Below are 25,896 nucleotides of genomic sequence, written 5' to 3'. Positions count from 1 at the left end.
TGTGTGTGCGCGTGTGTGTGTGTGGGGGGGTTTGGGGTATAAGAGCACTTAAAATAAGTTTGTTAGAGGGCTAACTGAAGAATTACAATCACTTAAAATAACTGAAACATTAAAAAATCTGCCAATTCATGCACAGTTTATTTCTTGTGGCTATCACAGTGACAGAATGAAATACTTAAAATTATGTAAATTCCTACTGTAGTGGATGACTACTACATAAACTTTAAATTCTGGGTTGGCTTCACTGATCTTGGGTAAAGATGTTAATGTATGTTACATAGTACATATTGTCCACAACTAAAGCTTGTTCATAGGTTCATAGGTAGGTACTAGGCTGTTGGCCCTAGGGCCTATATAAGCCTAGCCAAAAAGGTACCCTGTAAAATGAATGTGACATTTAAATATTTATAAAAATGACACATCAACCATTAATTACATGAAGGAAAAAAAGAAAAATAAGATGCTAAAGAAAAAAGACAAAAGATTAAGAAAGAAAGAAAGCAAAGAAAAAGAAAAGGGATTGAAACTCTAGTGACTGAGAATGTGGAAAGTTGGTTGTCTCTTTAGAGATTCATTTGTGCTGCAAATGTATGATTGAAACAGAAGTGCATATTTAAAAGGTGTATTTGTCCCAGCAGCATTTGCCTCTGTCATCATTCTCATCAACTCTGTCTCCTTTTGTGTGCTAAGTTGTTAGAAAGATGCCTTTTGTTGTTTTGTGTATTAAACCCGGGATATAGTTTGGATAACTTTTAACTGACTACTATTACAAAGTTGGAAAGTTAAACTTATTGTTCACTGAGAAATGTTTACAGCTGGAACATTAACCAAGTGTAATGTTTATTTATTTTGCAGGTTATTATCAGGAGGTGAGACTAGAAGGTAACTTCTGCAGTAAGCATGGGGCATCCTCTTCACTGCACAAGAAATCATGGAACAGTCTATATCCTATGGCTTCTAGGAACTGTAGTTGAATATATGCAGAGCCATCAGGCAGGACAACCACATTCCATTAAACTAGATGGTGATATTACTCTGGGAGGGCTGTTCCCTGTTCATGCCAAAGGACCAATGGGTGTCTCTTGTGGAGAACTGAAGAAGGAGAAAGGTGTTCATCGTCTGGAAGCTATGTTGTATGCTTTGGACCAAATCAATAGTGACACAGATCTACTCCCTAATATTACTCTGGGTGCTCGAATCTTAGACACATGTTCTAGGGACACTTATGCTTTGGAGCAGTCACTCACATTTGTCCAGGCTCTTATCCAAAAAGATATGACAGATGTTCGTTGCTCTAATGGGGAAATACCCACCATTAACAAACCAGAGAGGGTGGTGGGTGTCATTGGTGCCTCCTCAAGCTCTGTGTCCATCATGGTGGCTAACGTTCTCAGACTGTTTGCAGTAAGTAACTTGAAGAATCTTTGTTAGTTGAAGCTAAAAAGTCTATTGGCACGTGCATTTAGTCAGCCCTAAAAAAATATTAACAGAGTGGTTACATGTATGAACATATTCTCTAAAAGACAGAAACAACACCTTTCTGTTTTCTTCAAATATATAGAGTAGTTTAGTAATGAATGAATATTTTAGTGCACTGAAACCAGGTGGATGGCTAAATGAAATGAATGATTTCAAGAAAATAAAATGCAAAGATCACTAAAAACACTGCCATGAATATTACTCATCATAAGACAAGGAATATTGTATCATATGTTATGTAGATTTGAATGTGACTTGTTAGACTAATCCTGTTTGTTTTTAGGATATATCAGTTCAACACCAAATAAGTATGTACTTGGTGCTGAAGCAAATACTGTGCTTGTAGCCTGTTCAACCACTTGCTACCTTCATAAAGTTAGAGTAGGACTACTATAGTTAGTATGTCTTTACTTATAAAGTTAGAGTAGGACTACTATAGTTAGTATGTCTTTACTTATAAAGTTAGAGTAGGACTACTATAGTTAGTATGTCTTTACTTATAAAGTTAGAGTAGGACTACTATAGTTAGTATGTCTTTACTTATAAAGTTAGAGTAGGACTACTATAGTTAGTATGTCTTTACTTATAAAGTTAGAGTAGGACTACTATAGTTAGTATGTCTTTACTTACAAAGTTAGAGTAGGACTACTATAGTTAGTATGTCTTTACTTATAAAGTTAGAGTAGGACTACTATAGTTAGTATGTCTTTACTTATAAAGTTAGAGTAGGACTACTATAGTTAGTATGTCTTTACTTATAAAGTTAGAGTAGGACTACTATAGTTAGTATGTCTTTACTTATAAAGTTAGAGTAGGACTACTATAGTTAGTATGTCTTTACTTATAAAGTTAGAGTAGGACTACTATAGTTAGTATGTCTTTACTTATAAAGTTAGAGTAGGAATACTATAGTTAGTATGTCTTTACTTATAAAGTTAGAGTAGGAATACTATAGTTAGTATGTCTTTACTTATAAAGTTAGAGTAGGACTACTATAGTTACTGTGTCTTTACTTATAAAGTTAGAGTAGGACTACTATAGTTAGTGTGTCTTTACTTATAAAGTTAGAGTAGGACTACTATAGTTAGTATGTCTTTACTTATAAAGTTAGAGTAGGACTACTATAGTTAGTATGTCTTTACTTATAAAGTTAGAGTAGGACTACTATAGTTAGTATGTCTTTACTTATAAAGTTAGAGTAGGACTACTATAGTTAGTATGTCTTTACTTATAAAGTTAGAGTAGGACTACTATAGTTAGTATGTCTTTACTTATAAAGTTAGAGTAGGAATACTATAGTTAGTATGTCTTTACTTATAAAGTTAGAGTAGGAATACTATAGTTAGTATGTCTTTACTTATAAAGTTAGAGTAGGACTACTATAGTTACTGTGTCTTTACTTATAAAGTTAGAGTAGGACTACTATAGTTAGTGTGTCTTTACTTATAAAGTTAGATTAGGACTACTATAGTTAGTATGTCTTTACTTATAAAGTTAGAGTAGGACTACTATAGTTAGTATGTCTTTACTTATAAAGTTAGAGTAGGACTACTATAGTTAGTATGTCTTTACTTATAAAGTTAGAGTAGGACTACTATAGTTAGTATGTCTTTACTTATAAAGTTAGAGTAGGACTACTATAGTTAGTATGTCTTTACTTATAAAGTTAGAGTAGGACTACTATAGTTAGTGTGTCTTTACTTATAAAGTTAGAGTAGGACTACTATAGTTAGTATGTCTTTACTTATAAAGTTAGAGTAGGACTACTATAGTTAGTATGTCTTTACTTATAAAGTTAGAGTAGGACTACTATAGTTAGTATGCCTTTACTTATAAAGTTAGAGTAGGACTACTATAGTTAGTATGTCTTTACTTACAAAGTTAGAGTAGGACTACTATAGTTAGTATGTCTTTACTTACAAAGTTAGAGTAGGACTACTATAGTTAGTATGTATTTACTTATAAAGTTAGAGTAGGACTACTATAGTTAGTATGTCTTTACTTGAGATTTTTATTATTGATACTGTCTCACATAATAATGGTACATTACTGTGAGTTAAGGGAGTCAATCATTTTTTTAAACATTTCATTTCTGCTTATCTTCTACAACTTGGTTGCAGTCAGTTTGATATTACAGATATCCAGGTTTTGGACATTTATGATGTGATTCCTGTGACTCTAGTGAAAATACTGCGTGATCCCTTTGCTACGCGGGTGAATCTGTGAATTCATATACAGAGTCATGCAGATTAACGCACACAGTCTTCAGACTTGTGCTATGCATTTTCAGTTTGGAAATATTCAGCATGTTTTATTTTAGTAAACTGTTCTCTTACAGAGCATTTATCAAATAATAATGAAGAAATAAAACCTGATGCAGCACTTACACTTATAACAGCGATGTTAATGTTCAAAAAAAAGCCAATAATGCTCTTATTATTGCCACTTATTCTTGAGAACAGTTGCTATTGTATGTCCAATTGGTTAATAAACCTCACTAATTGTTAATGACATTCATAAAAGTATGCCAAAAATTAGACCTATCATTTATTGGTGTTTTTACAAAAGTAGGCTGATGTTAAACATCTGCTTGTATAGTAGATGAAACTGATTGGATGCAGCAATTGAAAATGGGAGAAGTTACCTCCAGAAAGAGACCAGTTATCAGTGGAGTTCCCTAGTGTTCTGTACTGGGATCTCTCCTGTTTGGCATGTACTTTTCTGAAATAAAAGCCAATATCGAAGGACTCTGGCTGACTATGTTACTAGATTGACTGCAAGCTAGGACCAGTCATTGAATCCCCAAATGACTTAACCATCCTGCAGGAAGGTTTGTCCCTAATACATAACTGGTGCCAAAATCATGGACCAAAACTAATTACCAAAAATGTATTATTATACAGTTTGGGAAGTTAACTATCGAAGGGAATCATCACATTAACAATATCACCCTAAGAGCTGACTCAGTTGTTCAGGATTTGGGAACATACATGGACAGTGACTAAACTTTTGACCAACATGTGTTCATTGTTGTAACAAGGTCCTTCTATATTTGACAGCTTATAAACAAAGAGATGGTGTCTAGATCTAAGGAGGCCATTGTATCTCTTTACTCAGCCTTCATTAGGCCAGTTACTAATTATAATGTCTCCTTTGGCATGTATCTGTCCAGACCATGCAAGAACTGGAATGCCCACAGAGATACTTTACTAAAAGAATACAATACCTAAACAACATGTCCTACATGGACTGACTCAAAGCCCTGTCGCTGTACTTGGTATCCCACAGCTTGCTAACAGGTGACCTGTGTCTGGCATACAAGGTATCCTCTGACCCAATACGGATGGATTTACTGCACACCAGTATATCAAATGGCATCAGAAATACTCAGTCTAGAGGATATAAGTCTCATACGAAACATCAACAGAACAGTTTAGAGGGATAGATATATCTTGCAGAAGATACTGCAACTCTGAAACAAACTCACCATCCAAATAAAATAGTTCGCCCCTGCCCATATTCAAATACAACATGGATCTATGGATGGGAAAGAGAAAATTTACCCCCAGAACCGCCCATACTACTATTGGACAGATGCTACTCCTAAAGGCTTTATTCCATGCATGATTCCCCTCAAATTGTATGATCATGGAATGATTCCAGTTATTCCAGTTATTCTAACTTGGGGGTAATATATAATTATCGATCATAGGATGGGTAAGGACAATCTATAATGAAATGAGATGGGTTTGAGTGTAAAAATATAAACCGGCTAGTCTTAAAATGTCCCATAGTGTCAGCTAGTGAAGTACTTACCTACAAACCTACGAAACTATGAACCTATGGAAACTTGCCTGATCCATAAGAGGATGAACTAACAATGTTTGAAATGGTTCATCACAATGCTGACACTAGACTGAATCAAGTGGTGTACAAATATATGTGAAAGGACAACATCTGAACTACACTATTCCTTCATGTGTATGTGTTCATGATATTTATATTTGGATAGACAATCAGTTGTTTAAAAGGTTTCCGTGGATAATATAAGAAGACAGTTTTGTAATCAGAATCTGGACTAATGTACATACTAGGCAAAGATCAGAGCCACCAGCAAAGTATTTGGTGCTTTTCTCCACTTCCCCAGAAGTATAGCAGCTTTGGTGTCAGTTATACAAACAGCAGTTTCAGCAGGTTTTATGAGTTGCCATTTTGAGTTTATCATTTATGTTATTTTTTATGTTTCTGCTAAAATATGAAAAGGACAGACATTTTTAAGTGTTTTCATGAAGTGGGGGAGGGGCATTCTATGCTATACCCCTCAGTGTGATTTCAGGTCCTAAAGCCTCTGGAAATAAGCAAAACCTGTAAAGGTTTCATTCCACGAATTCCACTTGATAAATCTGTTGTTCACATGCATGTCTCCCCTATAATAAATTATATTTATTAAGCTTTGCATTACAAACTACAATTGATTTAGACTTTGTTTATTCCCTTTAAGCCATCTGGAAACTTTGAGGGGGTGATTGCCCTTCTGGGGACTATAAGGGGTTGAAATTGATTGTTTGCAGATCACTGTATTTTGCAGTATTTTTTTTTAAATGAACCAAACTGCCTAGTTTTTTTTACTCAAATCTGAATGGTTTGTCTGGGCAAGTTATAAAAAACTCTTAAAGTTCAAACCAACTCATTAATTTCCCTGGACTCTAAAGGATATGTACAATCATATATCTGAATAGCATAACATACATAATTTGTATTGTAATGATAAATTCTGAAAGATTTACTAAAATTAGAAGGCTTCTAATAAAGAAATGTTTGTATAACTTAATATTTTGAAGCATAGTAAAACAACCAATGTATACAGAATGAAAGATGGTAGATTTACTAACAAATGCATTAAGACATCTTTTTTGTGTAAACATTAGAATATTAACATTACAGTGAGGGTAACAAAAATGAAATTCTGCAAATATCAGATGATAATATTCTCAGCTGTAATGTCAGCTGAACACTTCTAAACACAATTCTTACACAGCTGTCTTGTTGACAATACTTCTGATAAGCATTGTAGAAAAAACTACACATCCCTGTGTTATCATTTCATATTATGACCTCTGAGCCTAACCCTTGTCAAAAAGGTAGTGTTACCAACATTATCCATTATCTAAATGTTTGGACCAATACGAACATAATATTGTGCCTCAATTTTATATTCTTGCTTGATATAGTTATTTTGCATTCTAATAATCTCTTAGACCACTGAACTACAAATGACCTCCTGCAACTGATGACCTTATATGAGAAACCATTTTTAATTAACAAATAATTATATTTTATTTCTGCCAGTTTAAGAAGGAAAATGCATGAAAAAAATTTGCAAACATCATAAAATCTGTATAAATTCTTAATAATAAGAGATCTGAGATAAATGTTTCTTAGAAATCATGCAAATATTTGAATTCTTATTTAACAATATAGACATTTACGGATTCAAAAATCCCAGAATTGGCAAAATGCAGCTAACTAAAACTATCGTTATTCATTTGTTTTCTTATTCCGTTGACAATGTTTTAGTAAATAATAAGAAAACTTGTTTTCATTCAGTGCAGTTTGTGATAGATTTTGTGCATTCAAAAGTGTGTATCTACACTTACGTATAAGAATATCTGCACTGGAATGTATATATCATGTTGGAGCTGTATGATTTTTAATTAGTGGTAGAAACTGAACATTGCTAATACATGCAGTAAAGGACATTCTTTGCCTTGTGGATTGAACTTTTCAGATGTATTTTGTGCTGTAAAAAACAAAGGTTCAAAATCCAACAAAATTCATGAAAAACATAGTAAGACTATATTAATCCAATAGAACTTTAGCAAAAATTTGCTTTACTAACGCTGTATTGAAAATTTGTATTCTTATTGTCATTACTGAGTCCCTGTACTATATCCCACCCAGCATGGGAGATCATGTATTAAGAACTTATTACTTCGATATAAAATGTTGCTTTTATGGAATATTATATGCCAGTACAATAGACTCAGAACCTTGCCATCTGACAGCAGAATAAGTAATCGATACAGTATTGCTATTCTTGCAATAAATGGTATAGTATATTAAAGGGAATGCTATGCAAACCATGCTCAATTCACTCAGTGATTAATGAAAGGAAGTCAGTAAGGTAAATTACATCTGAGACCATTTGGAAAAGCATAGAAAAGCATCACAAACAAGTGATTCATTTACAGGTGCTTTTTCATTTGACATTTAGGCATTATAAAGCTATGAAGTGTAGAATGCATTGAACTGTCTTGACCCTGCCATGATGCTTGCAACCTTTAAATTATTACATTCTGAGGAATGATAACCTGACCACTGAAAAACAGTCAGTTTCCTGGTTTAACTACCATTATTAAATGCCCCTACTAAAGCAGCCTCATTTCCAGTGCCTTGCCCTTTGTTTATTCTTCTATGCACATATACATGCTCACCCATATATGGATACTTAGATTCAGCTATTCCACATCTCACCACAACTGCAACACTGTTGTCATGCATAACTAAGGTCACTTGGAAGAGTATAACAGATATAATTCATGTGCCGCATAAATACTGCCATAGTTACTGGAGTATGAAAATCAGATTGGATACTGATTAATGTTTCCCTATTAAACTTCATTAAAATATATTTTTTCATTAAGATTAAGTGAGTAATCCAATACTTTCTGAAGCCTTGGTCTCCACTTCAGTGTTTAGATAATTTATGTGCACATTAATAACCTTATCTCTGCGAATTCAAGCCAAACTGAAATTGACATATCCAAGACCCACCTAAGACCATTGTTTTAGTGGGACATGAGTCACAACTATTCAAGATATGCCTCATCCAATTGGTGGTTAACAGAAATCCATAAATGCTAACGAAATAAACTATACAATTGAAATGAACAGGATGTTCTTTGGCTATGAAACATTATGGACAGGATCCAAATGTAGTGAAAGTTTATCACTGATGTGAACATGCATCTGCCATTTTGTGTTTTGAGGTGAAAGTTTATCATTGCTGTGAACATGCATCTTCCATTTTGTGTTTTGAGGGTCTTGAATAAGCATGTATAGTATTTTTGAGCCTTAGTGCAATAATTATTTTTAATTATTCCCAGTTCATTTTTATTGCAAAGTTAAAATTATATTATGTACATTTTAACCATCTCTCAGACTTTACCTTTCATTTCATGACTTTCTTTCTTTTATAGCTGAAGTCAGAGCATGTCATACACCATTTTATTTATTTATTTAATTTATTGTATTGCATTTGTTTACCAGAAATTCCACTGGGCCTAAAAGAGGCCATTTTCAGTGGAGGCCTGGGGAGAAAAGCCCCAACAAGAACATAGATACAGAAAGAAATTAAGCATTAATTGGTACAGAAGTAGAAACAGTGCTACACATAGTGATTGCAGTAATATATACAGAATATATACATAAAAGCAGGAATCTAGTTGGTTTGATAACAGTAATATATACAGAATATATAAATAAAAGCAGAAATTTAGCTGGATGCCAGATGAATTCAACCAGAGAGGTATAAACAGAGATATTTTAATCAGCATTATTGTGCCAGTATCAACAAGTGATGAAAAAATAATAAATATGGATAAAATATCATCAGTCACTAGTAGCAAAAAGCATAGGAATTGTGGTGGTGCTGCGGTAGCATTGTTGCCTCACAGTATGACGTTGTCCTGTTCGATTCTCAGCTAGAGCGTCTTCTGTGTGGAGATATGCATGAATGGGCATGCCTTCACTGAAGGTTGTGTGTCAGGGCTGGCAACTCGACATGTAAAAATCTACTGCCAATCATTAGTGGACTGGAGTTCCGCTGTGGCGACCCCTAACCGGGAAAAGCCGAAAGACTCAACAACAACATAAGGAGAAGGAAGAAGTTAGGTTATAGAACAGGAACATAGCCAGGAAGAGTTGAAATGATTTTACAGTATCTGTTTAAAAGTGGTGGTGCTGCCTGTATTTCCTATAGAAGGTGGAAGTGAGTTCCATAGTTTGGCAATGGTGAAGGAGTAGAGGTGTTGACCAGCAGGTAATATGGGCTATTCTACTTTTAGAAGTAGATGATTTTCAGATCTTAGTTCCCTGCTGGGCTGGTATTTGGCAAGTAGAGCTGAGAGAGTAGGACAGTCTGTAGGTCTGTAGATTATTTTGTGTGCTGTAGTTAGTTGGGTGAATGAGAGATGGTGGAGGAGTTCCAGCCAGCCTAATTATTTCAGTGAGTTACAATGGCTGGGAATTTGGCCTTGGTGGCAAATTTGGCTATTCTGTTGTGTGATTGCTGTGCACTGGCCCAGTAATCAAGGAGCCTCAATCCTCACCACTAACACCAGTGAGGGGTGTCCATATTGGGTGGATAACAAATGCACACACAGTAAAGTACAATTTCCCTTAAGAGCACACAGAGATCAGTCAGTCTGGGGGCTGGTTTCTTTCTTTCTCTTCAAATCCCCAATAAGACTCCCCACTGACTCAGCTATAGGGTTCAGATCTCAGCTGACTGGTCAAGCCAAAACCTCCAGTACCCTCTCTGTCCAACCAGTGTTTCATGTCTCTGCCCAAGTAGCTGACACACACACACTTTGAGATTTGATTTATATAAAAACACACAGACACTCCTGGGGAAGGCTGGCACAGGCTCACTAGTTATGTCCCCTTCTGCCCAGGCTATAAGGTAGTAATCACTGCCACCAACTACTCTTATCAGCTACTATAAAAGGTCCTTACCAAAAGGTGTCCAATTCTACTGTGCAATGTTATTATTATCCAAATAGTAAGTGTGACGAACAGCAAGGCTATTGGAGTGGCTTATACAGTAGCACCAAATACATGCAAGTATTCTAAGACCTTCAATTATCTCTACACACAAAACAGCCACAGTTAAAAGGTTTAAAAATATTTAATAATAAATAATAAAAACACAAGGCGATACTCATTGATTCAACGCAGTGACAATACAGAGTTCAGAAATCACAGGAAATACTTTAAAACAACATTGTAGGACAGTCTGACATAAATATAAAAAACAGCTAGACTAATCTGGCTATATTCATATCTGTCTCTAAGAGAAATACTAAGATCTGGGTCTTACATACAGAGTAAAGCAAGTGCTGGTGAGTTGTTGTGAGCTTCAGAACAAAATATAAAATGCCATTGCATTCTCTCTCAGATAGTCTTAAATTGATAATACACATTACTGCTGACTGTCATTTCAGATTACATCATTCTTGTCACTTATGCTTAAGTTTCCCAGGCTCACAGAACTTAAAATTTAACATTTCTTTGTGATCTTCCACTTGCCAGGAAGCCACAGCAATAAAAGACACTTTACATGTGAAACCTAGTAATTATCTCTGTCTTGGGACAATAGAAAGAATTTCCTAGCCCAGACACTCTGTCTCTTAGCTTGAGATCACACAAAGTCATAAATTATTTACTTATCAGCTTTCTTCCAGCAGGGTGCACTGTGGTTACATTATTGAAGCTTTGCACATAACAAAGTTTTCTTACATTTGTGAAACGAGACTGTGTATCATATTAATATTTACATGACATTAATATTTATAATGACATAAAATTATTTACAAAATTCTATCTAGCTAGGCTGGCAGACTTCACATGTTGTAACACATATTAAGTTTGGAATTTGTAGAATTTTGGATATTAGTGAGGGCAGGGGCACCATAAAGGAGAAAGGTGGTTGCAAGGGTTTGTCTTGTAGAGAGGCTAAGAAAGTGTTGGTGCTTGTAGAGCATACTGAACTTATGGTGTGTGTGTGTTTTTTTTTCATATTATTGTTTATGTGTAGGTCAAAGTTAAGGTTTTCATCTATAATAATGCCTAGTAATTTAGTGCTTGGGACAGCTTCTATAGTGGTATAGTTCAGAGCTGGAATTTGCAGTGCATATTATTGTAGAGTCATCAGCATATTGGATTACTGAGCATTGTGGGAGAGTGGAGTGAAAGTTGTTAATAAAGATGATAAATAAGAGAAGTCCAAGTGTGGAGCCTTGGGGTACTTGGTATAAAATAAAACATGGAGCCTTGATATTTATATTAAGTAGAAGCTTAGACAGGTGTTTCAAATTTCCAGAAAATGCTGAGCTGTGATTTGGGAGAAACTTGAGGAACAATAATCTTAACACAGGAAACAGTTATTTTGCTTTTGAATACTAGAATATTGAGAAAGCAATCAGGAACATTCTTTAATTATTTAACTTTATTACACCTTAAGTTATTTTTCTTCAGGCTTCAACATACATAAAGAATGAAAGATCACTTGTACACAGAAATACATACTTCTTATGAGTATATAATACCACCTACCAGGGAGGGTGGCCTAATGGTTAAGGTGTTTGCCTTACAAACACAAGGTGCAGGGTTTGAGTCTCACAAGGGATAATTGGCTAAGCTTAAAATGGCTCACAAGGGCAGTTAGCTTAGTACTAATCTATGAATCTATGTTTTATATATTTATATTTTTTATAGCTTTACAGCCACGGTGGTGCAGTGATAGCATTGTTGCCTCACAGCAAGAGGTTCTCCCATTCGATTCTCATCTGGAATGTGGGGAGTGCCTTCTGTGTGAAGTTTGCATGTCCTCCCTGTGGTTGGGTGGGCATTCAAAAGACATACGTAAATGGGCATGCCTTCGTCGAAGGTTGAACGTCGAGTTGGCACCTCAGCATTCATCAAAATCTACTGCCAATCATTAGCGGACCTGAGTTCCGCTGTGGTGACCCCTAACCAGGAAAAGTCAAAAGACAACAACATTACACCTTAAGTTATATCGTCAAAATTGTTTTACCTATGATTGATAATAGAAGTGAAAAAGCTATGCTTTTTTAATATGACAAAAGTTGCCAGTTTTGGATTGATTCAAATAGAATTTTCTGGAACTTAAGATTACAATATTTAACAAATATTATTAGATATGGATTAAAACATAGTATTTATTTGTATGTAGTTATCTACCACAAATATTAGTAAATGCAAAACACAGCCATCCACATTTATCTACAGTTAATATTGCAGATTGCTCATAATGTCCCAAAACATTTTTTTGTCCTGGCATGATATTTGCATTAAATATAATAATGAAATTGAACTACATTTCATATGGACATAAAACTTACCATTGTTTGTAAGTCCCATATGTATAAAAATTAAAATGTAACTGTCTGAGAAATAAAACAAATCTCAATGTTCAATGTAATATCATAAAAGTCATTAAAGCATTTTGTAGGGTGGGGAGGGGTTTGGTCTGTTGGACACCCTGATATGGGGGCTATGCCAACCCCTCACTAATGAGATGTACTGTAAATTCACTATAGCTTGGAGTAAGGGGCATGCCCAAAGGTACAATATCTTCAAACTTTAACACATACTCCCTATATTTGTACTTTCATACTTACTATTCTTAAGATCTGAGATGTGATCCTTGGAACTTTAATAGGGATCCTACTTAGGTGGAACTATCCTGATGATGAATCTTGGTGGAAAGAGATTGTTGAAACATTTAAATATAGTTACTTACCAGAGCAAGTCTAAGTAAAACAGAAAAAAATGCTACCGATTTTGAATTAACTGACCACAGAAATATTATGAAATAGCAATCAAATGTAATTTTTATGGCATTCTTACTAGTCAGAAACATGTCACTAGAAAGACAAATGAATGCCATTAAAGGGAGTAGAAGAGTGGATAATATTTAATTAATTTTATTACTGAATAAAACGCTGTCACCACTGCAGAAAGTTCAAGGTGAAGTTCAAGTGTTAGACCATTAAACCAAAGCTGCCTAAAACAGGCATGTCAAAATATATTTCCTCGTTTTACCCCAAATGACAAATTACGTAAACATTTATTAAAGATGAGTATGATACAGGACGTTATCGCTGCAACTACCAGTGGGTTCTGATGGTTTGTAATTCCAAATAAAAACTGTGCTGTTTTAGGAAAACCTATCATTGTCTGTAAGTCAATTGAAGATGTACTGGATTTATACTTTTCAACCTCTTAGGATAAGAAATCTGGACAAAGGCTGAAATACTCGGGGTGGAGGGGGTGGAAATGGCAAAGGCCCAAAAATAAAGGACATATTTTTAATATTGTTCTTATAAACTTAGAAGGTTGCTAGAATAGCAGGATTTGTGTTAGCATGCATTTTCTAAAAGATATGAAGTCTGAAACTCAAATGTATGTCATTATTTAATGACTTCAGTCCTCTGATTTGCCAGAAAACTGCAAATTTTATGAAGAACAGACCAAAAATATGAAGCAAAAATCTGGACCTTCTACAAAAGTCTGGACAGTTGAGAGGTATGACTGTGTAGCATGTCTTCTGCTTGACCAACTTAGTTTTAGTGAACCAGGTTTCTATGACTTGGTATACATCTCCACAGAAATAGTTTGAATGACCACTGAAACACTAAATCTTTTTTCTGAAACATGATAACTATTTAATCTGTAGTATGTTGCAGCAATCTGGGACACATAACCAATTAGCTTGTTTGAAATTGTTTGAAGTACATATGGGAGAATGGAGTACTTCTGAAGTTCCCTTATGGAAGGACTATATGGAATTTGTATATATAAAAGACATATATCAGTAAATATTAATAATATGTTACAGCTATAATTCATAACCCAGTTGTTGGCTACTTCGTGATTTATTCATGGTGATGTGGAAATTACTCCAAAGTTTAAGCCAAGGGATTGAACATGCATATCCATGAATACATCCTATTATGACCCCCACCTGTTTTATGTATTACATCTATTATGGAGAAGACTTTCTTTTATTTTTGCTTTTAGTTGTAGAATCTTACTTTTATTTGTTCATGTTGTTGGCAAAACAGTAAATTTTAAATATATGCATTTTAGCCCACTTATCAATTGGAACTGTTGTACATTTTTAGTACTGAGTAGGTACACTGAATTTTATTTGTGTTATCAGATATGGTTAGTGCATTTGTTTTTCTGTTTTGTTTTACTTTATTGAATTACACATGTCCTTCGAAATTCTGTAGTAACACATTTAAGGGCACCTTTTTATTTTACCTTCTGTTATCACTGAGATCCATTTGTAGTAATTTTCAGCAGTAGCAATAGTAGTCATATGTTAAATTATTTATTTAGGGTAAAAGTTAATGTGGCTCTGTTTTATGTTGCTACTTAGTGAGGAAAAGAAGCTTGGTGGTTATTCTTTGCTAAGTAGCAGTGTCTTATTTGGAGGGAGTTAGATAGGGGTTATACAGAAATGATGTCACAGCTGATTTATCCTAAGTCTGTGAATGGTTAATTTATTTAAAGTAACTTCTTCCTGATATATTATTGGGTATATACACAGGTCATGTGAATTAATGTCACGCTGCTTACATGCATATTATTATTAATTGACCGGTATTTAAATAAAATTAACAAATTGTATGTAGCTGTTTAGATTTATGAATTATTTTATCCAGCAAATTAATAAAATCTGCACAAGGGACAATAAAAAGTTTGAAAAAGTTATACTTGTAATTTTAGAAGTCAGGTTATCATACCTGCCTTATATGTATATATATGTTTTGTGTGTGTGTGTGTGTGTATACACAGACACACACACACACACACACACACACACACACACACACACACACACACACACACACACACACACACACACACACATTATATATATATATATGATCAAGCTTACTTAATTTCTAACTCAAAAAAGTGACTTAAATAAGGGTGAACATATGTAATATCAAAAGCACTAGGCACTGAACCTGAAAAAGATGGAAAAAGGTTATAGGTTTAGGGCTTGAGGTAGGGGCAGGGATAGAGTTAGGGTTAAGGTTAGCACTCTTTACTAAGCTGGCTTTGTCTCCTTGCACGAGCTTAATAATGCATGCTAATTATAACCCTAACCCTGTCCCAAGCCAAACCCTACATCTTACTATAAAAAAACCCTTCCCTTAACACTACCACTAGACAAGACAAATTCCAACATACAAGCATGCACCAACATTTGCTATCAACATTTCATCTGTTCCTTTACTTAACCCCTACCCTATTCCTGTCCCACACACACTCGCACATGCACTCACATACACACACAAACTAAAGCTTGTCCTTACCAGATACCCTCATGCACACACACACACACGCACACACACACACACACACACACACACACACACACACACACACACACACACACACACACACACACACACACTAAAACTATGCCATTGCCTGACCCTTACTATAACACCCAAACACATACACAACTGCCCCCACCCCTTCACAAAACCCACTTACCTGTACTGACAAAAATCTCCTCTCCGGTCCAGCTGGTGAATCTGGGAATCTTGAGGCAATGTTATAACTGCCTCATGTACACAGACAACCCTCTCCTCCTCCCACATAACACAAATACTTGCGAGAGATGCAGCTATTTAGCCAAACTGCAGGCTGAGCTCTCTCAACTCAGGACTGGCAAGACCAGACAGGAGGAGAAGGCAACTACACACACCACAAAACCAGCCTCACATAATGCTACCACACCACTGAATCAAACACATAAACACACAAAGACATACTCGGAGGCTCTGAGTAAAAATTTACCTAAACAGCAGAGGCCTCCAAAGCAGACACCCAAACAACTGCTACCTCAAGACACCCCACAAGCAACACATAAACCACAAAAGCAGTGTGCAAAGCAGTCACAGCCCTTAAGGCCAAATACAACACCAAACATACTTGTCATAGGTGACTCCATAGTCAGACACACTGACGTCCCACTCACCAGGCTGAACAAGGAGAGGGTCACAGTAAGCTGCCTATCGGGTCCAAGAATCCACCACATAACACAAGCACTCGGGTCACTCCACGGCAAGTACAAATATGACACAGTCATTGTCCATGCTGGTGTGAACGACCTGAAACGTACCTCCCTGGACTACATGAAAAGAGACATAGAGGAGCTCTCTGATTATGTAGCCCAGGCAGGTATGACCCTAACCCTGAGCAGTATCCTTCCTTCACCAAGAATGATGCCACAATATAGAGACAAGATGATCAGCTTTAACAATTGGCTTAATGTCTGGTGTCATTCAAAGGGGATCCAGTGTCTGTCTGCCTGGGATGACATGCTTGACAAGCCACGCTGCTTCGCAAGGGACGGCTTGCACCTGTCACCCCTGGGATTCCGGATATTGTCTAAGGCTCTTGCCACCCCCATAGTGCCTTTTTTAAGGCAAGGCTCAAATTCTAAACCTACCACCCTAGAAAACAAAAAATGGGATGAAACTGAGGGTAATGCTGCTCAATGCCAAAAGTCTAAATCTCAAAATGCACGCACTCGAGGCCCTTCTCAGTATGGAGGACATTGATGTCTGTGCTGTAACTGAAACCTGGTTCAAGGCTCCTGAGAGCACCCCGGCACTATTAGGTTTTACCTCATATCATGCATTCTGGCCCCAAAACCCAGACCATACCACAAAAGGAGGGGGTGTATCCATATTCATAAAGGATACCCACACCTCCAGGTTGGTGGCAACGCATGAAGCCTCGGAAACCATCCAGGTGCAACTAACCATAGGCAAAACTGCTCTACAAATTGTAGCATGCTACAGGCCACCCTCTCAAACTCAAGAACCCCACACAGCCTTCCTGAAGACACTGGAGGGTATAAATGTATCTCCAAACACCATCATATTGGGTGACTTCAACTACCCGAATATAGACTGGGAACATTACTCAAGCCCTAACTTTCTAGCCCAATGGTTCCTGGAGTTCATAAATTCAAATGCCATGGAACAGCTAGTCACTGTTCCCACAAGAGGAGAAAATATACTAGATCTCATTATCACAAACATGGGGACAAAATGTTCCACACCGGAAGTATATCCCTCATTGGTGAGATCTGATCATAAACTAATCTCACTGGAAATCCACATCCCGCCCCCACCCCAAACTCTAAAGCAAACTTCACACTACTCAAGACTGGTGTGGTATCCTTCAAGGCCCCTGAGCCAGTGGAAACCACAATCCAAGCTGCGGAAGCCCTTACAAATGCCTTCTATGAACACCTCCAGGACTGCATGGATCAGGCAATCCCAAATAAACCCAAGACTCTTTCCACAAAGGGCAAATGTCCAGTCTGGTGGACCCCAGCCATTAACAAACTTTACAATAAGAGGAGAAAGCTATTACATGATAGAACAAAATCCATAAAGGGAAGTCACCCCTGATCATTATTAGTAAAAAAAATACGAGCACTCATAAAATCAACTAAGGCCAATTTTGAGAGAAAAATTGCCATGGATTCAAAGGACAATCATAAGGCCTTTTTCAGCTATGTTAGGAACCTGGGTGGAAACTCCCAGATATGCTCAGAATTAGTCCAAAATTATACAAAAATCACTGAACCCACAGACATTGCCAACATACTGGCAGACAGGTTCAGTGCAAACTTCACCCCCCTCACCCCCCTAAAGGAGAGATAACTATCCCAGCAGAGTGTAGCCTCCCAGACATTTCAAATGCGCAGGTGAAAGCTGCTCTCTAAAGCTAAAAACACAGCATCAATGGGACTGGATGGTGTCCCCGGCTGTGTGCTACACGAGCTAAATGAGGAATTAAACCCGCACATAAGGCAGCTGTTTAATCTCAGCCTTACTACAGGATACGTGCCCAAGGAGTGGCGTACGGCAACTGTGGTCCCACTCCACAAAGGCGGTGCCTCTACGGACCCTGGTAATTACCGCCCCATAAGCTTAACAAGTCTAGTCTGCAAAGCTATGGAGAGGATCATAATGGAGCTCATAAACAAAGATATAGGGGACTTGCAGACATTGGACCCAACCCAGTTTGGCTTCATCAAGGGAAGATCATGCCTTTTGAACTTGGTCGACTTCTTCGAAACAGTCACCAAGGCCATTGATTAGGGAAAGGCAGTCCATACAGCCTACCTTGACCTTGCAAAGGCTTTCGACACAATACCCCACTCGGGTATTGTAGAAAAATGTACCAGCTTAAATGTAAACCCATATGTCACAAGATGGGTTGCAAACTGGCTTAAGGACAGAACCCACAGGGTTAGAGTTGCTGGCGCTATGTCAGACTCCAAGCCTGTCACAAGTGGTGTCCCACAGGGCTCGGTCCTTGGCCCCCTATTGTTCGGCATCTACTTCTCAGGAGTACAGGCCAACATGGGAGGACTTTGGCTGACAAAGTTTGCAGACGACTGCAAACTGGGCGCCATAGTGGAAAGTGCATTGGACACGGATATCCTTCAGAAGGGACTCACGGAAACAGATAGCTGGTGCCAGAACCATGGCCTGAAGTTAAATGCCAAAAAATGTATAGTCATACCCTTCGGGAAAAACAAGGTAACCCCAAGCTACCATATAGGTGGCAATCCACTAAGCACAGAAGAGTTTTCAGGGACCTGGGGACCCAGGTTGACAGTGGCCTTTCTTTTGACACTCACGTTGCTAAAGTGGTTAGAAAGACCTTCTACATTGCCCACCTGATCATGAAGGGATTCACATCCAGATCTAGTGAGGTCATTGTTCCCCTGTACTTTTCACTTATCAGACCAATGATCGAGTACAATGCCCCATTCGGGATGTATCTCGCCCGACATCTACAGCAATTGGAGAGACCCCAAAAGTTCCTCACCAAAAGGATAAAGGGACTCCAAAATCTGTCATATGCTGCCAGATTGAAGAAACTCCAGCTCTATTCAGTCGCATACCATCTGCTCAGAGGTGACATGTGTCTGACATACAAGGCCATGTCCAAACCAGAATTAATGGACATGCTCCACCTCAAAAAATCCAAATCCACCAAAACCACTAGAGCAAGCAACTTAAACCTTAGCACGGATATAAATAGGACGTGCTGGAGGGATAGATTTATCACTCAGAGACTCCCTATGCTGTGGAATAGAGTCCCGGTCCATGTGAGGCAGAGCACCTCGCTGGCTCTGTTCAAGAGAAATCTTGACCCGTGGATGGGAGATCGTAGGTTTACCCCGGGAATCATCTCTGTGTCACTGCTGGACAGAGGCACAACAAACTAATGGGCACAGTATTTTTTCATATAAGGGGTGGTGTAAGCCACAAAAATTTGGGCTAGGCTTATAAATGTCTTAGGGCAGATAGCCTAGTATAAACCTATGAACCTATGAACATGCCTTTCAGATTTTGAACATTTGACAATCTCTATCACCCCTTTCATTTATCGATCCAATGAACATTTAATAAAATGCTCTGGAGCCACATATCTATCTAACTATCTATCTATCTATTTATATGGGTCTATGTCATATGATCGACTGTTTGGAAACTCAAAAAAAAACATATGGAGTTTGAGTTTCTGAAAACTCGGTCAACTAATAGTCATCCATGTGTGTGTGTGTGTGTGTGTGTGTGTGTGTGTGTGTGTGTGTGCGTGTGTGTGTTTGTGTGTGTGTGTGTGTGTGTGTGTGTATATATATATATATATATATATATATATATATATATATATATATACGCACATGTGTATATATATATATATATATATATATATATATATATATATATATATATATATATATATATATATGTGTGTGTGTGTGTGTGTGTGTGTATTAGGTTTTCAGATTTCATTATATTACTTGGTAGCAAGAAATGAGGTGGAGCTAAGAGGGTTCTACTATGGATCACCAAACTGCAAAACCAAGAGCATCAGAAACATTGAAAGATAATGCCTGAAACAGAGAATGTTGAAAAAGTTAATTTCAAGCATGCTTTGGAACTCCCCCTCTTCACCCCCAATGTGAGTGGCTCCCCAAACTAAAGCATACCAACCCTACCATTGCATCAACTCAAAGTAGGGAGAGATCTCATAAAAGAAGGGGATCCTTGTTAGCACACATTTAGAAATCAAACCAGTTATGATTTCATGTAGAAAACTGACCAAAGCTATGGTCATCTTTTACTTCAGGTAAACACTTGAGGAATTTCATCTCAACTATTTGTAGATAAGTCAGGAAAGGGTAAGAGCACAGCTTTGTATAACGAATAAACACAGAGATTCATATCAAGCAGATAGAAGACAGTTTCATTTATCCACCCTTTATCCGTAATAAATATAAAAAGTACTGGGTGCTTGCAGTGTTCAGTATGGACTTACCACTTGTATTACTGATGTAACATTATGCATGTGTGTTACAGCTAAACTGACAGGCAGTACTAAATAAAATGATATAAACTGATGCCTGTGTGAGCTGAGACACAAAAGAGAGCATGAAGGTTTGTAATTAGGCTCCATAATTAATGCCATCTTTATTCTTGTTGTAAGGCAGTATAGACTATCAAGGGTAATACAAAAACAATGTTTCATTAGAATACATAGATCTAGAAAGAAGAATGCTGTGATATCTATCAGAGAAAGTAAAGGCAGGACCATGGCTGTACCTTTGAAAACTTTACCATTGAAAAATGGAGGTAGTGAAGCAAAGTAAAGTAGTTGCCACAGTCTCCACAGACCTTCATCCATCTCTGGAGAACACATCTGCAGGTGGACTTGAAAGATGAGATAGTCTAGGAAAAGGTGACTAGATGGTTCTGTAACAAAATGCGATAAACAGACACCATATGACATCAGTTTACACACACCAGGAGAAAATGTGACTAAAACTTGTAATTGCTTCAAGTATATAGACACAAGTGGAGAAAGAAAACCTTTTCAAGCTGAAACTTGTTCCATGAAAATTATATATGATGAGCATATAGTGAAATATGCAGTGGTGTTTTCACAAGTTCTAGAAGCAGATTGTTAATGGAATTTTACTTTGTGGTTCCTAATGGTGAAATTCACTTCAGGGGACGCTTTACCTTTTCCTCTAGCACTTGTGACACCTGTGTGAGAGATACAACATAGTAATCACCATCCTATATGCTAGCGTTTAGTGGATTCTTACAGGTAAAGCATAATCCTACTTACACAGCCTTGTAAACTAGACAGGTTTAGCAATTTGTTTATCAGTCATGATGTGTGTTTAGCTTGTACATGTCTAAGTAACTATACCACTGTACAAAACAACGTTCCGGGGAAGTAGAAATAATTTCCTGGGGTCTGCTTGCTCACTAAATAGTATAGTTTGAATAGCAGTGGTTGTGATATACTCCCTCCATCATCTCATGTTACTGCAAGACTTTAAACTTTCATTTGAAATGGAGCAAATAGATTACATTCAAAAAGATATTTTATATGATCTCTTTACAGTTGTCTTAGCCACACGAACAAAAAGTGAAAATTATAGGAAGGAAGAAAAGACGGGAACCAGCTACAGATGATTTAAAAGACACAACACAGGCATAATGAAGCAATAATAGGAATAGTAGAGATACTGAAATAAATCTAGTAAAGTCAGTGGTGTTACATTAGACTGTGAAAATGAATGAATGAGAGAAGCCTAGTGATTTTCCCCACTGGCTTTAGAATCTAACAAAGATGAATGTTTTTCTTTCTTTGTATTTCAACAAGATATTATCTGATGGAAATCTGGAAGTAACTCTAATAGTTAACAGTCACAGATGTAATATACAGGTTTATGTCTCCTTATGCAGGTCCTAGCATTTATCCTTCTAAAACCCAGCAGTAGCTAGGATAAGTGTCTTATAAGTAAGCACTAATAAACTAAAGCGCTACACCTTCTTATACTCCCTTTAAGTACTTGGCTCCCTATTGGTCCTTTTTGATCAAGTCAAAAAGTAATTCCTTATACTATTCTGGCATGTCCAAAAGTCAGTTTCAGGTTTACTCTCCAGTCCAGCTGGTGAATCTGGGAATCTTGAGGCAATGTTACAACTGCCTTATGTACACAGACCACCCTCTCCTCTTCCCAACAAGCTCAAATATATGTGAGAGATGCAACTATATAGCCAAACTGGAGGCTGAGCTCTCTCAACATAGTACTGTCACGGTCAGTCTGGAGGAGAAGGTAATCACACACACCACAAATCCAGTCTCACATAGACCTATCGCAACAGCAAACCAAACACATAAACACACAAAAACATACTCGGAGGCTCTAAATAAAAATCTGCCCAAGCAACAGAGACCTCCAAAGCAGACATCCAAGCAACTGCTACCCCACAACAATACCCACGTATCACATAGTTCACAAAGTCAGTGTGCCACACAGTCACAGCCCTTAAGACTAAACAACACACCTAATACACTTGTAATAGGTGACTCTATTGTCAGACACACTGACGTCCCTCTCACCAGGCTGAACAAGGAGAAGTTCACTATAAGCTGCCTGTCAGGTGCCAGGATCTGCCACATAACACAAACACTCAGGTCACTCCAAAGCAAGTACAAATATGACTCCGTCATTGTCCATGCTGGTGTGAATGACCTGAGACGTACCTCCCTGGATTACATGAAAAGAGACATAGAGGAGTTCTCTGATCATGTGGCCCAGGCCGGTATGACCCTGACCTTGAGTAACATCTTACCCTCACCAAGAATGATACCACAGTATAAAGACAAAATGATCAATTTCAACAATTGGCTAACATATTGGTGTCACTCAAAGGGGATCCAGTGTCTGTCAGCCTGGGATGACATGCTTGACAAGCCACGTTGCTTCGCTAGGGACGGCTTGCACCTGTCACCCCTGGGTTTTCGAATACTGGCCAAGGCTCTTGCCACCCCCATAGTGCCTTTTTTAGGCAAGGCTCAAAAGACAAACCCACCTCCTTAGACAACACAAGAAAAAAGAAACTAAGGGTAATGCTGCTCAATGCCAGAAGTCTAAACCTCAAGATGCACGCACTCGAGGCTCTCCTCAGTATGGAGAATATCGATATCTGTGCAGTAACAGATACCTGGTTTAAGGCTCCCGAGAGCACCCCAGCACTACCAGGCTATACCTCATACCATGCTTTTCGGCCCCAAAACTCGGACCGAACCACAAGAGGAGGGGGAGTATCCATATTCATCAAAGATACCCATACCTCCAGGCTAGTGGCACTGCAAGAAGCATCTGAGACCATCCATGTGCAACTAACAGTGGGCAAAACTGCCTTCCAGTTTGTAGCCTGCTACAGACTACCCTCCCAAACTCAGGAACCCCACTCGGCTTTCCTGAAGACACTGGAGAATATGAAGGTCTCTCCAAACACCATTATATTGGGTGACTTTAACTACCCAAACATAGACTGGGAGCACTATTCAAGCCCCAACACCCTAGCCCAACAGTTCCTAGAATTTATAAACTCAAATGCTATGGAACAACTGGTCACCACTCCCTCAAGAGGGGAAAACATATTGGACCTGATCATCACCAACATGGGGACTGTATGTTCCATACCAGAGGTATACCCCTCATTGGTAAGATCTGACCATAAATTAATCACTATGGACATCCATATCCCGTCCCCACCCCCAGCAAAGCAAACCACGGTCAACAACTTCTCAAAAGCAAACTTCCCACTTCTCAAAACTGAGGTGGAACCCTTCAAAGCCCCAGGGCTAGTGGAAAATACGGCCCAAACCGCAGAATCCTTTACAAACGCATTCTATGGATACCTACAGGAATGCATGGATCATGCTATCCCAAATAAAACCAAAACACACTCCTCCAAAGGCAGGAGACCTGTCTGGTGGACCCCAGCCATAAATAAGCTGTACAACAGAAGGAGGAAGCTACTACATGATAGAGCAAAATCCCTGAAAGGGAAGGCAACTCTGATCAGTACTAGCAAGAAACTACGATCCCTCATAAAATCATCTAAGGCTAGCTTCGAAAGAAAAATTGCACAAGACGCTAAAGATAATCACAAGGCTTTCTTTAGTTATGTCAGAAACCTGGGTGGAAACTCCAAGATATGCTCTGAGTTAGTGCAAAATGACAAAAAATACACTGAACCCACAGACATTACCAACATCCTGGCAGACAGGTTCAGTGCAAACTCCCCCCCCCCCAAATGAGCAAATGACTATCCCAACAGAGTGTAGCCTCCCTGACATCACAGATGCACAGGTGAGAGCTGCCCTCTCCAAAGCAAAAAACACAGCATCAATGGGACCGGACGGTGCCCCGGGCTGCAGTTTACATGAGCTCCAAGAAGAACTGAACCCTCACTAAAATCACTGTTCAGTCTCAGCCTTACAACAGGATATGTACCCAAAGAATGGCGTACAGCAACAGTGGTCCCACTTCATAAAGGTGGTGCCACAACGGACCCCAAAAACTATCACCCTATAAGCCTAACTAGCCTGGTCTGCAAAGCTATGGAGCGTATCATCATGGAACTCATAAACAAAGACATTGGGAACCTCAAAACACTGGATCCTACCCAATTCGGCTTTGTTAAGGGCAGATCTTGCCTCTTGAACCTGGTCAATTTCTTTGAAACAGTCACCAAGGCCAAAGACGAAGGGAAGGTAGTCCACACAGCCTACCTTGACCTTGCAAAAGCCTTCGACACAATACCCCACTCGGGCATCATAAATAAGCTCACCAGCTTAAATATCAACCCCTATGTCACAAGATGGGTTGCAAACTGGCTCAGGGATAGAACCCACATGGTCAGAATTGCAGGTGCCATGTCAGACTCTAAACCAGTTACAAGTGGTGTCCCACAAGGCTCAGTCCTGGGACCTCTCTTGTTCAGTATATATTTCTCTGAGGTACAGGCTAACACAGGAGGACTATGGCTGGCAAAGTTTGCAGATGACTGACACAGGCATCCTCCAAAAAGGTCTCGCAGAGATGGATAACTGGTGCCAGAGCCATGGCCTAAAGCTAAATGCCAAAAAGTGCATAGTCATCACCTTTGGGAAAAACAAAGTGCCCACAAATTACCACATAGGTGGTAATCCATTAACTACGGAAGACGTAATTAGGGATTTGGGGACCCAAGTAAATTGCAATCTCTCCTTTGACAATCACATTGCCAAAGTGGTTAGAAAGACGTTCTCTATAGCCTACCTTATCATGAAGGGGTTCACATCTAGATCAAGAGAGGTCATTGTGCCCCTCTACTCATCACTCATCAGGCCCATAATTGAATACAATGCCCCATTTGGGATGTACCTTACCTGACACTGGCTGCAACTAGAAAGACCCCAAAAGTACCTCACCAAGGGGATCAAGGGACTCAAACAGATGCCCTACGCAGTTAGGCTAAAGAAACCCCAACTCTACTCAGTTGCTTACCGCCTACTCAGAGGCGATCTGTGCCTGACGTATAAAGCCATGTCCAACCCAGAATTAATGGACATGCTCCACCTCAAGAAATCCAAATCCATCAGAACTACACGCTCCAGTGACTTAAACCTCAGCACAGA

General features: G+C 38.2%; 1 protein-coding gene across 1 annotated transcript in view; it reads left to right on the top strand.

The window, feature by feature from the left end:
- The first annotated feature begins 853 nt into the window (after positions 1-853).
- LOC122809306 (metabotropic glutamate receptor 6-like) overlaps positions 854-25,896 on the top strand; it is a 437,750-nt gene continuing 412,707 nt past the window's right edge. Inside the window, exon 1 of the mRNA XM_044080696.1 lies at positions 854-1,404. Within this exon, the coding sequence (XP_043936631.1) occupies positions 901-1,404 (504 nt within the window). The 5' untranslated portion in view covers positions 854-900. The remainder of the gene's footprint in view (positions 1,405-25,896) is intronic.

This window comes from Protopterus annectens, chromosome 8.part0 (assembly GCF_019279795.1).
Source record: "Protopterus annectens isolate FY-2018-M chromosome 8.part0, PAN1.0, whole genome shotgun sequence".
In the NCBI taxonomy this organism is placed as follows: domain Eukaryota; kingdom Metazoa; phylum Chordata; order Ceratodontiformes; family Protopteridae; genus Protopterus; species Protopterus annectens.
This window is presented reverse-complemented; position numbering and strand designations above follow the sequence as displayed.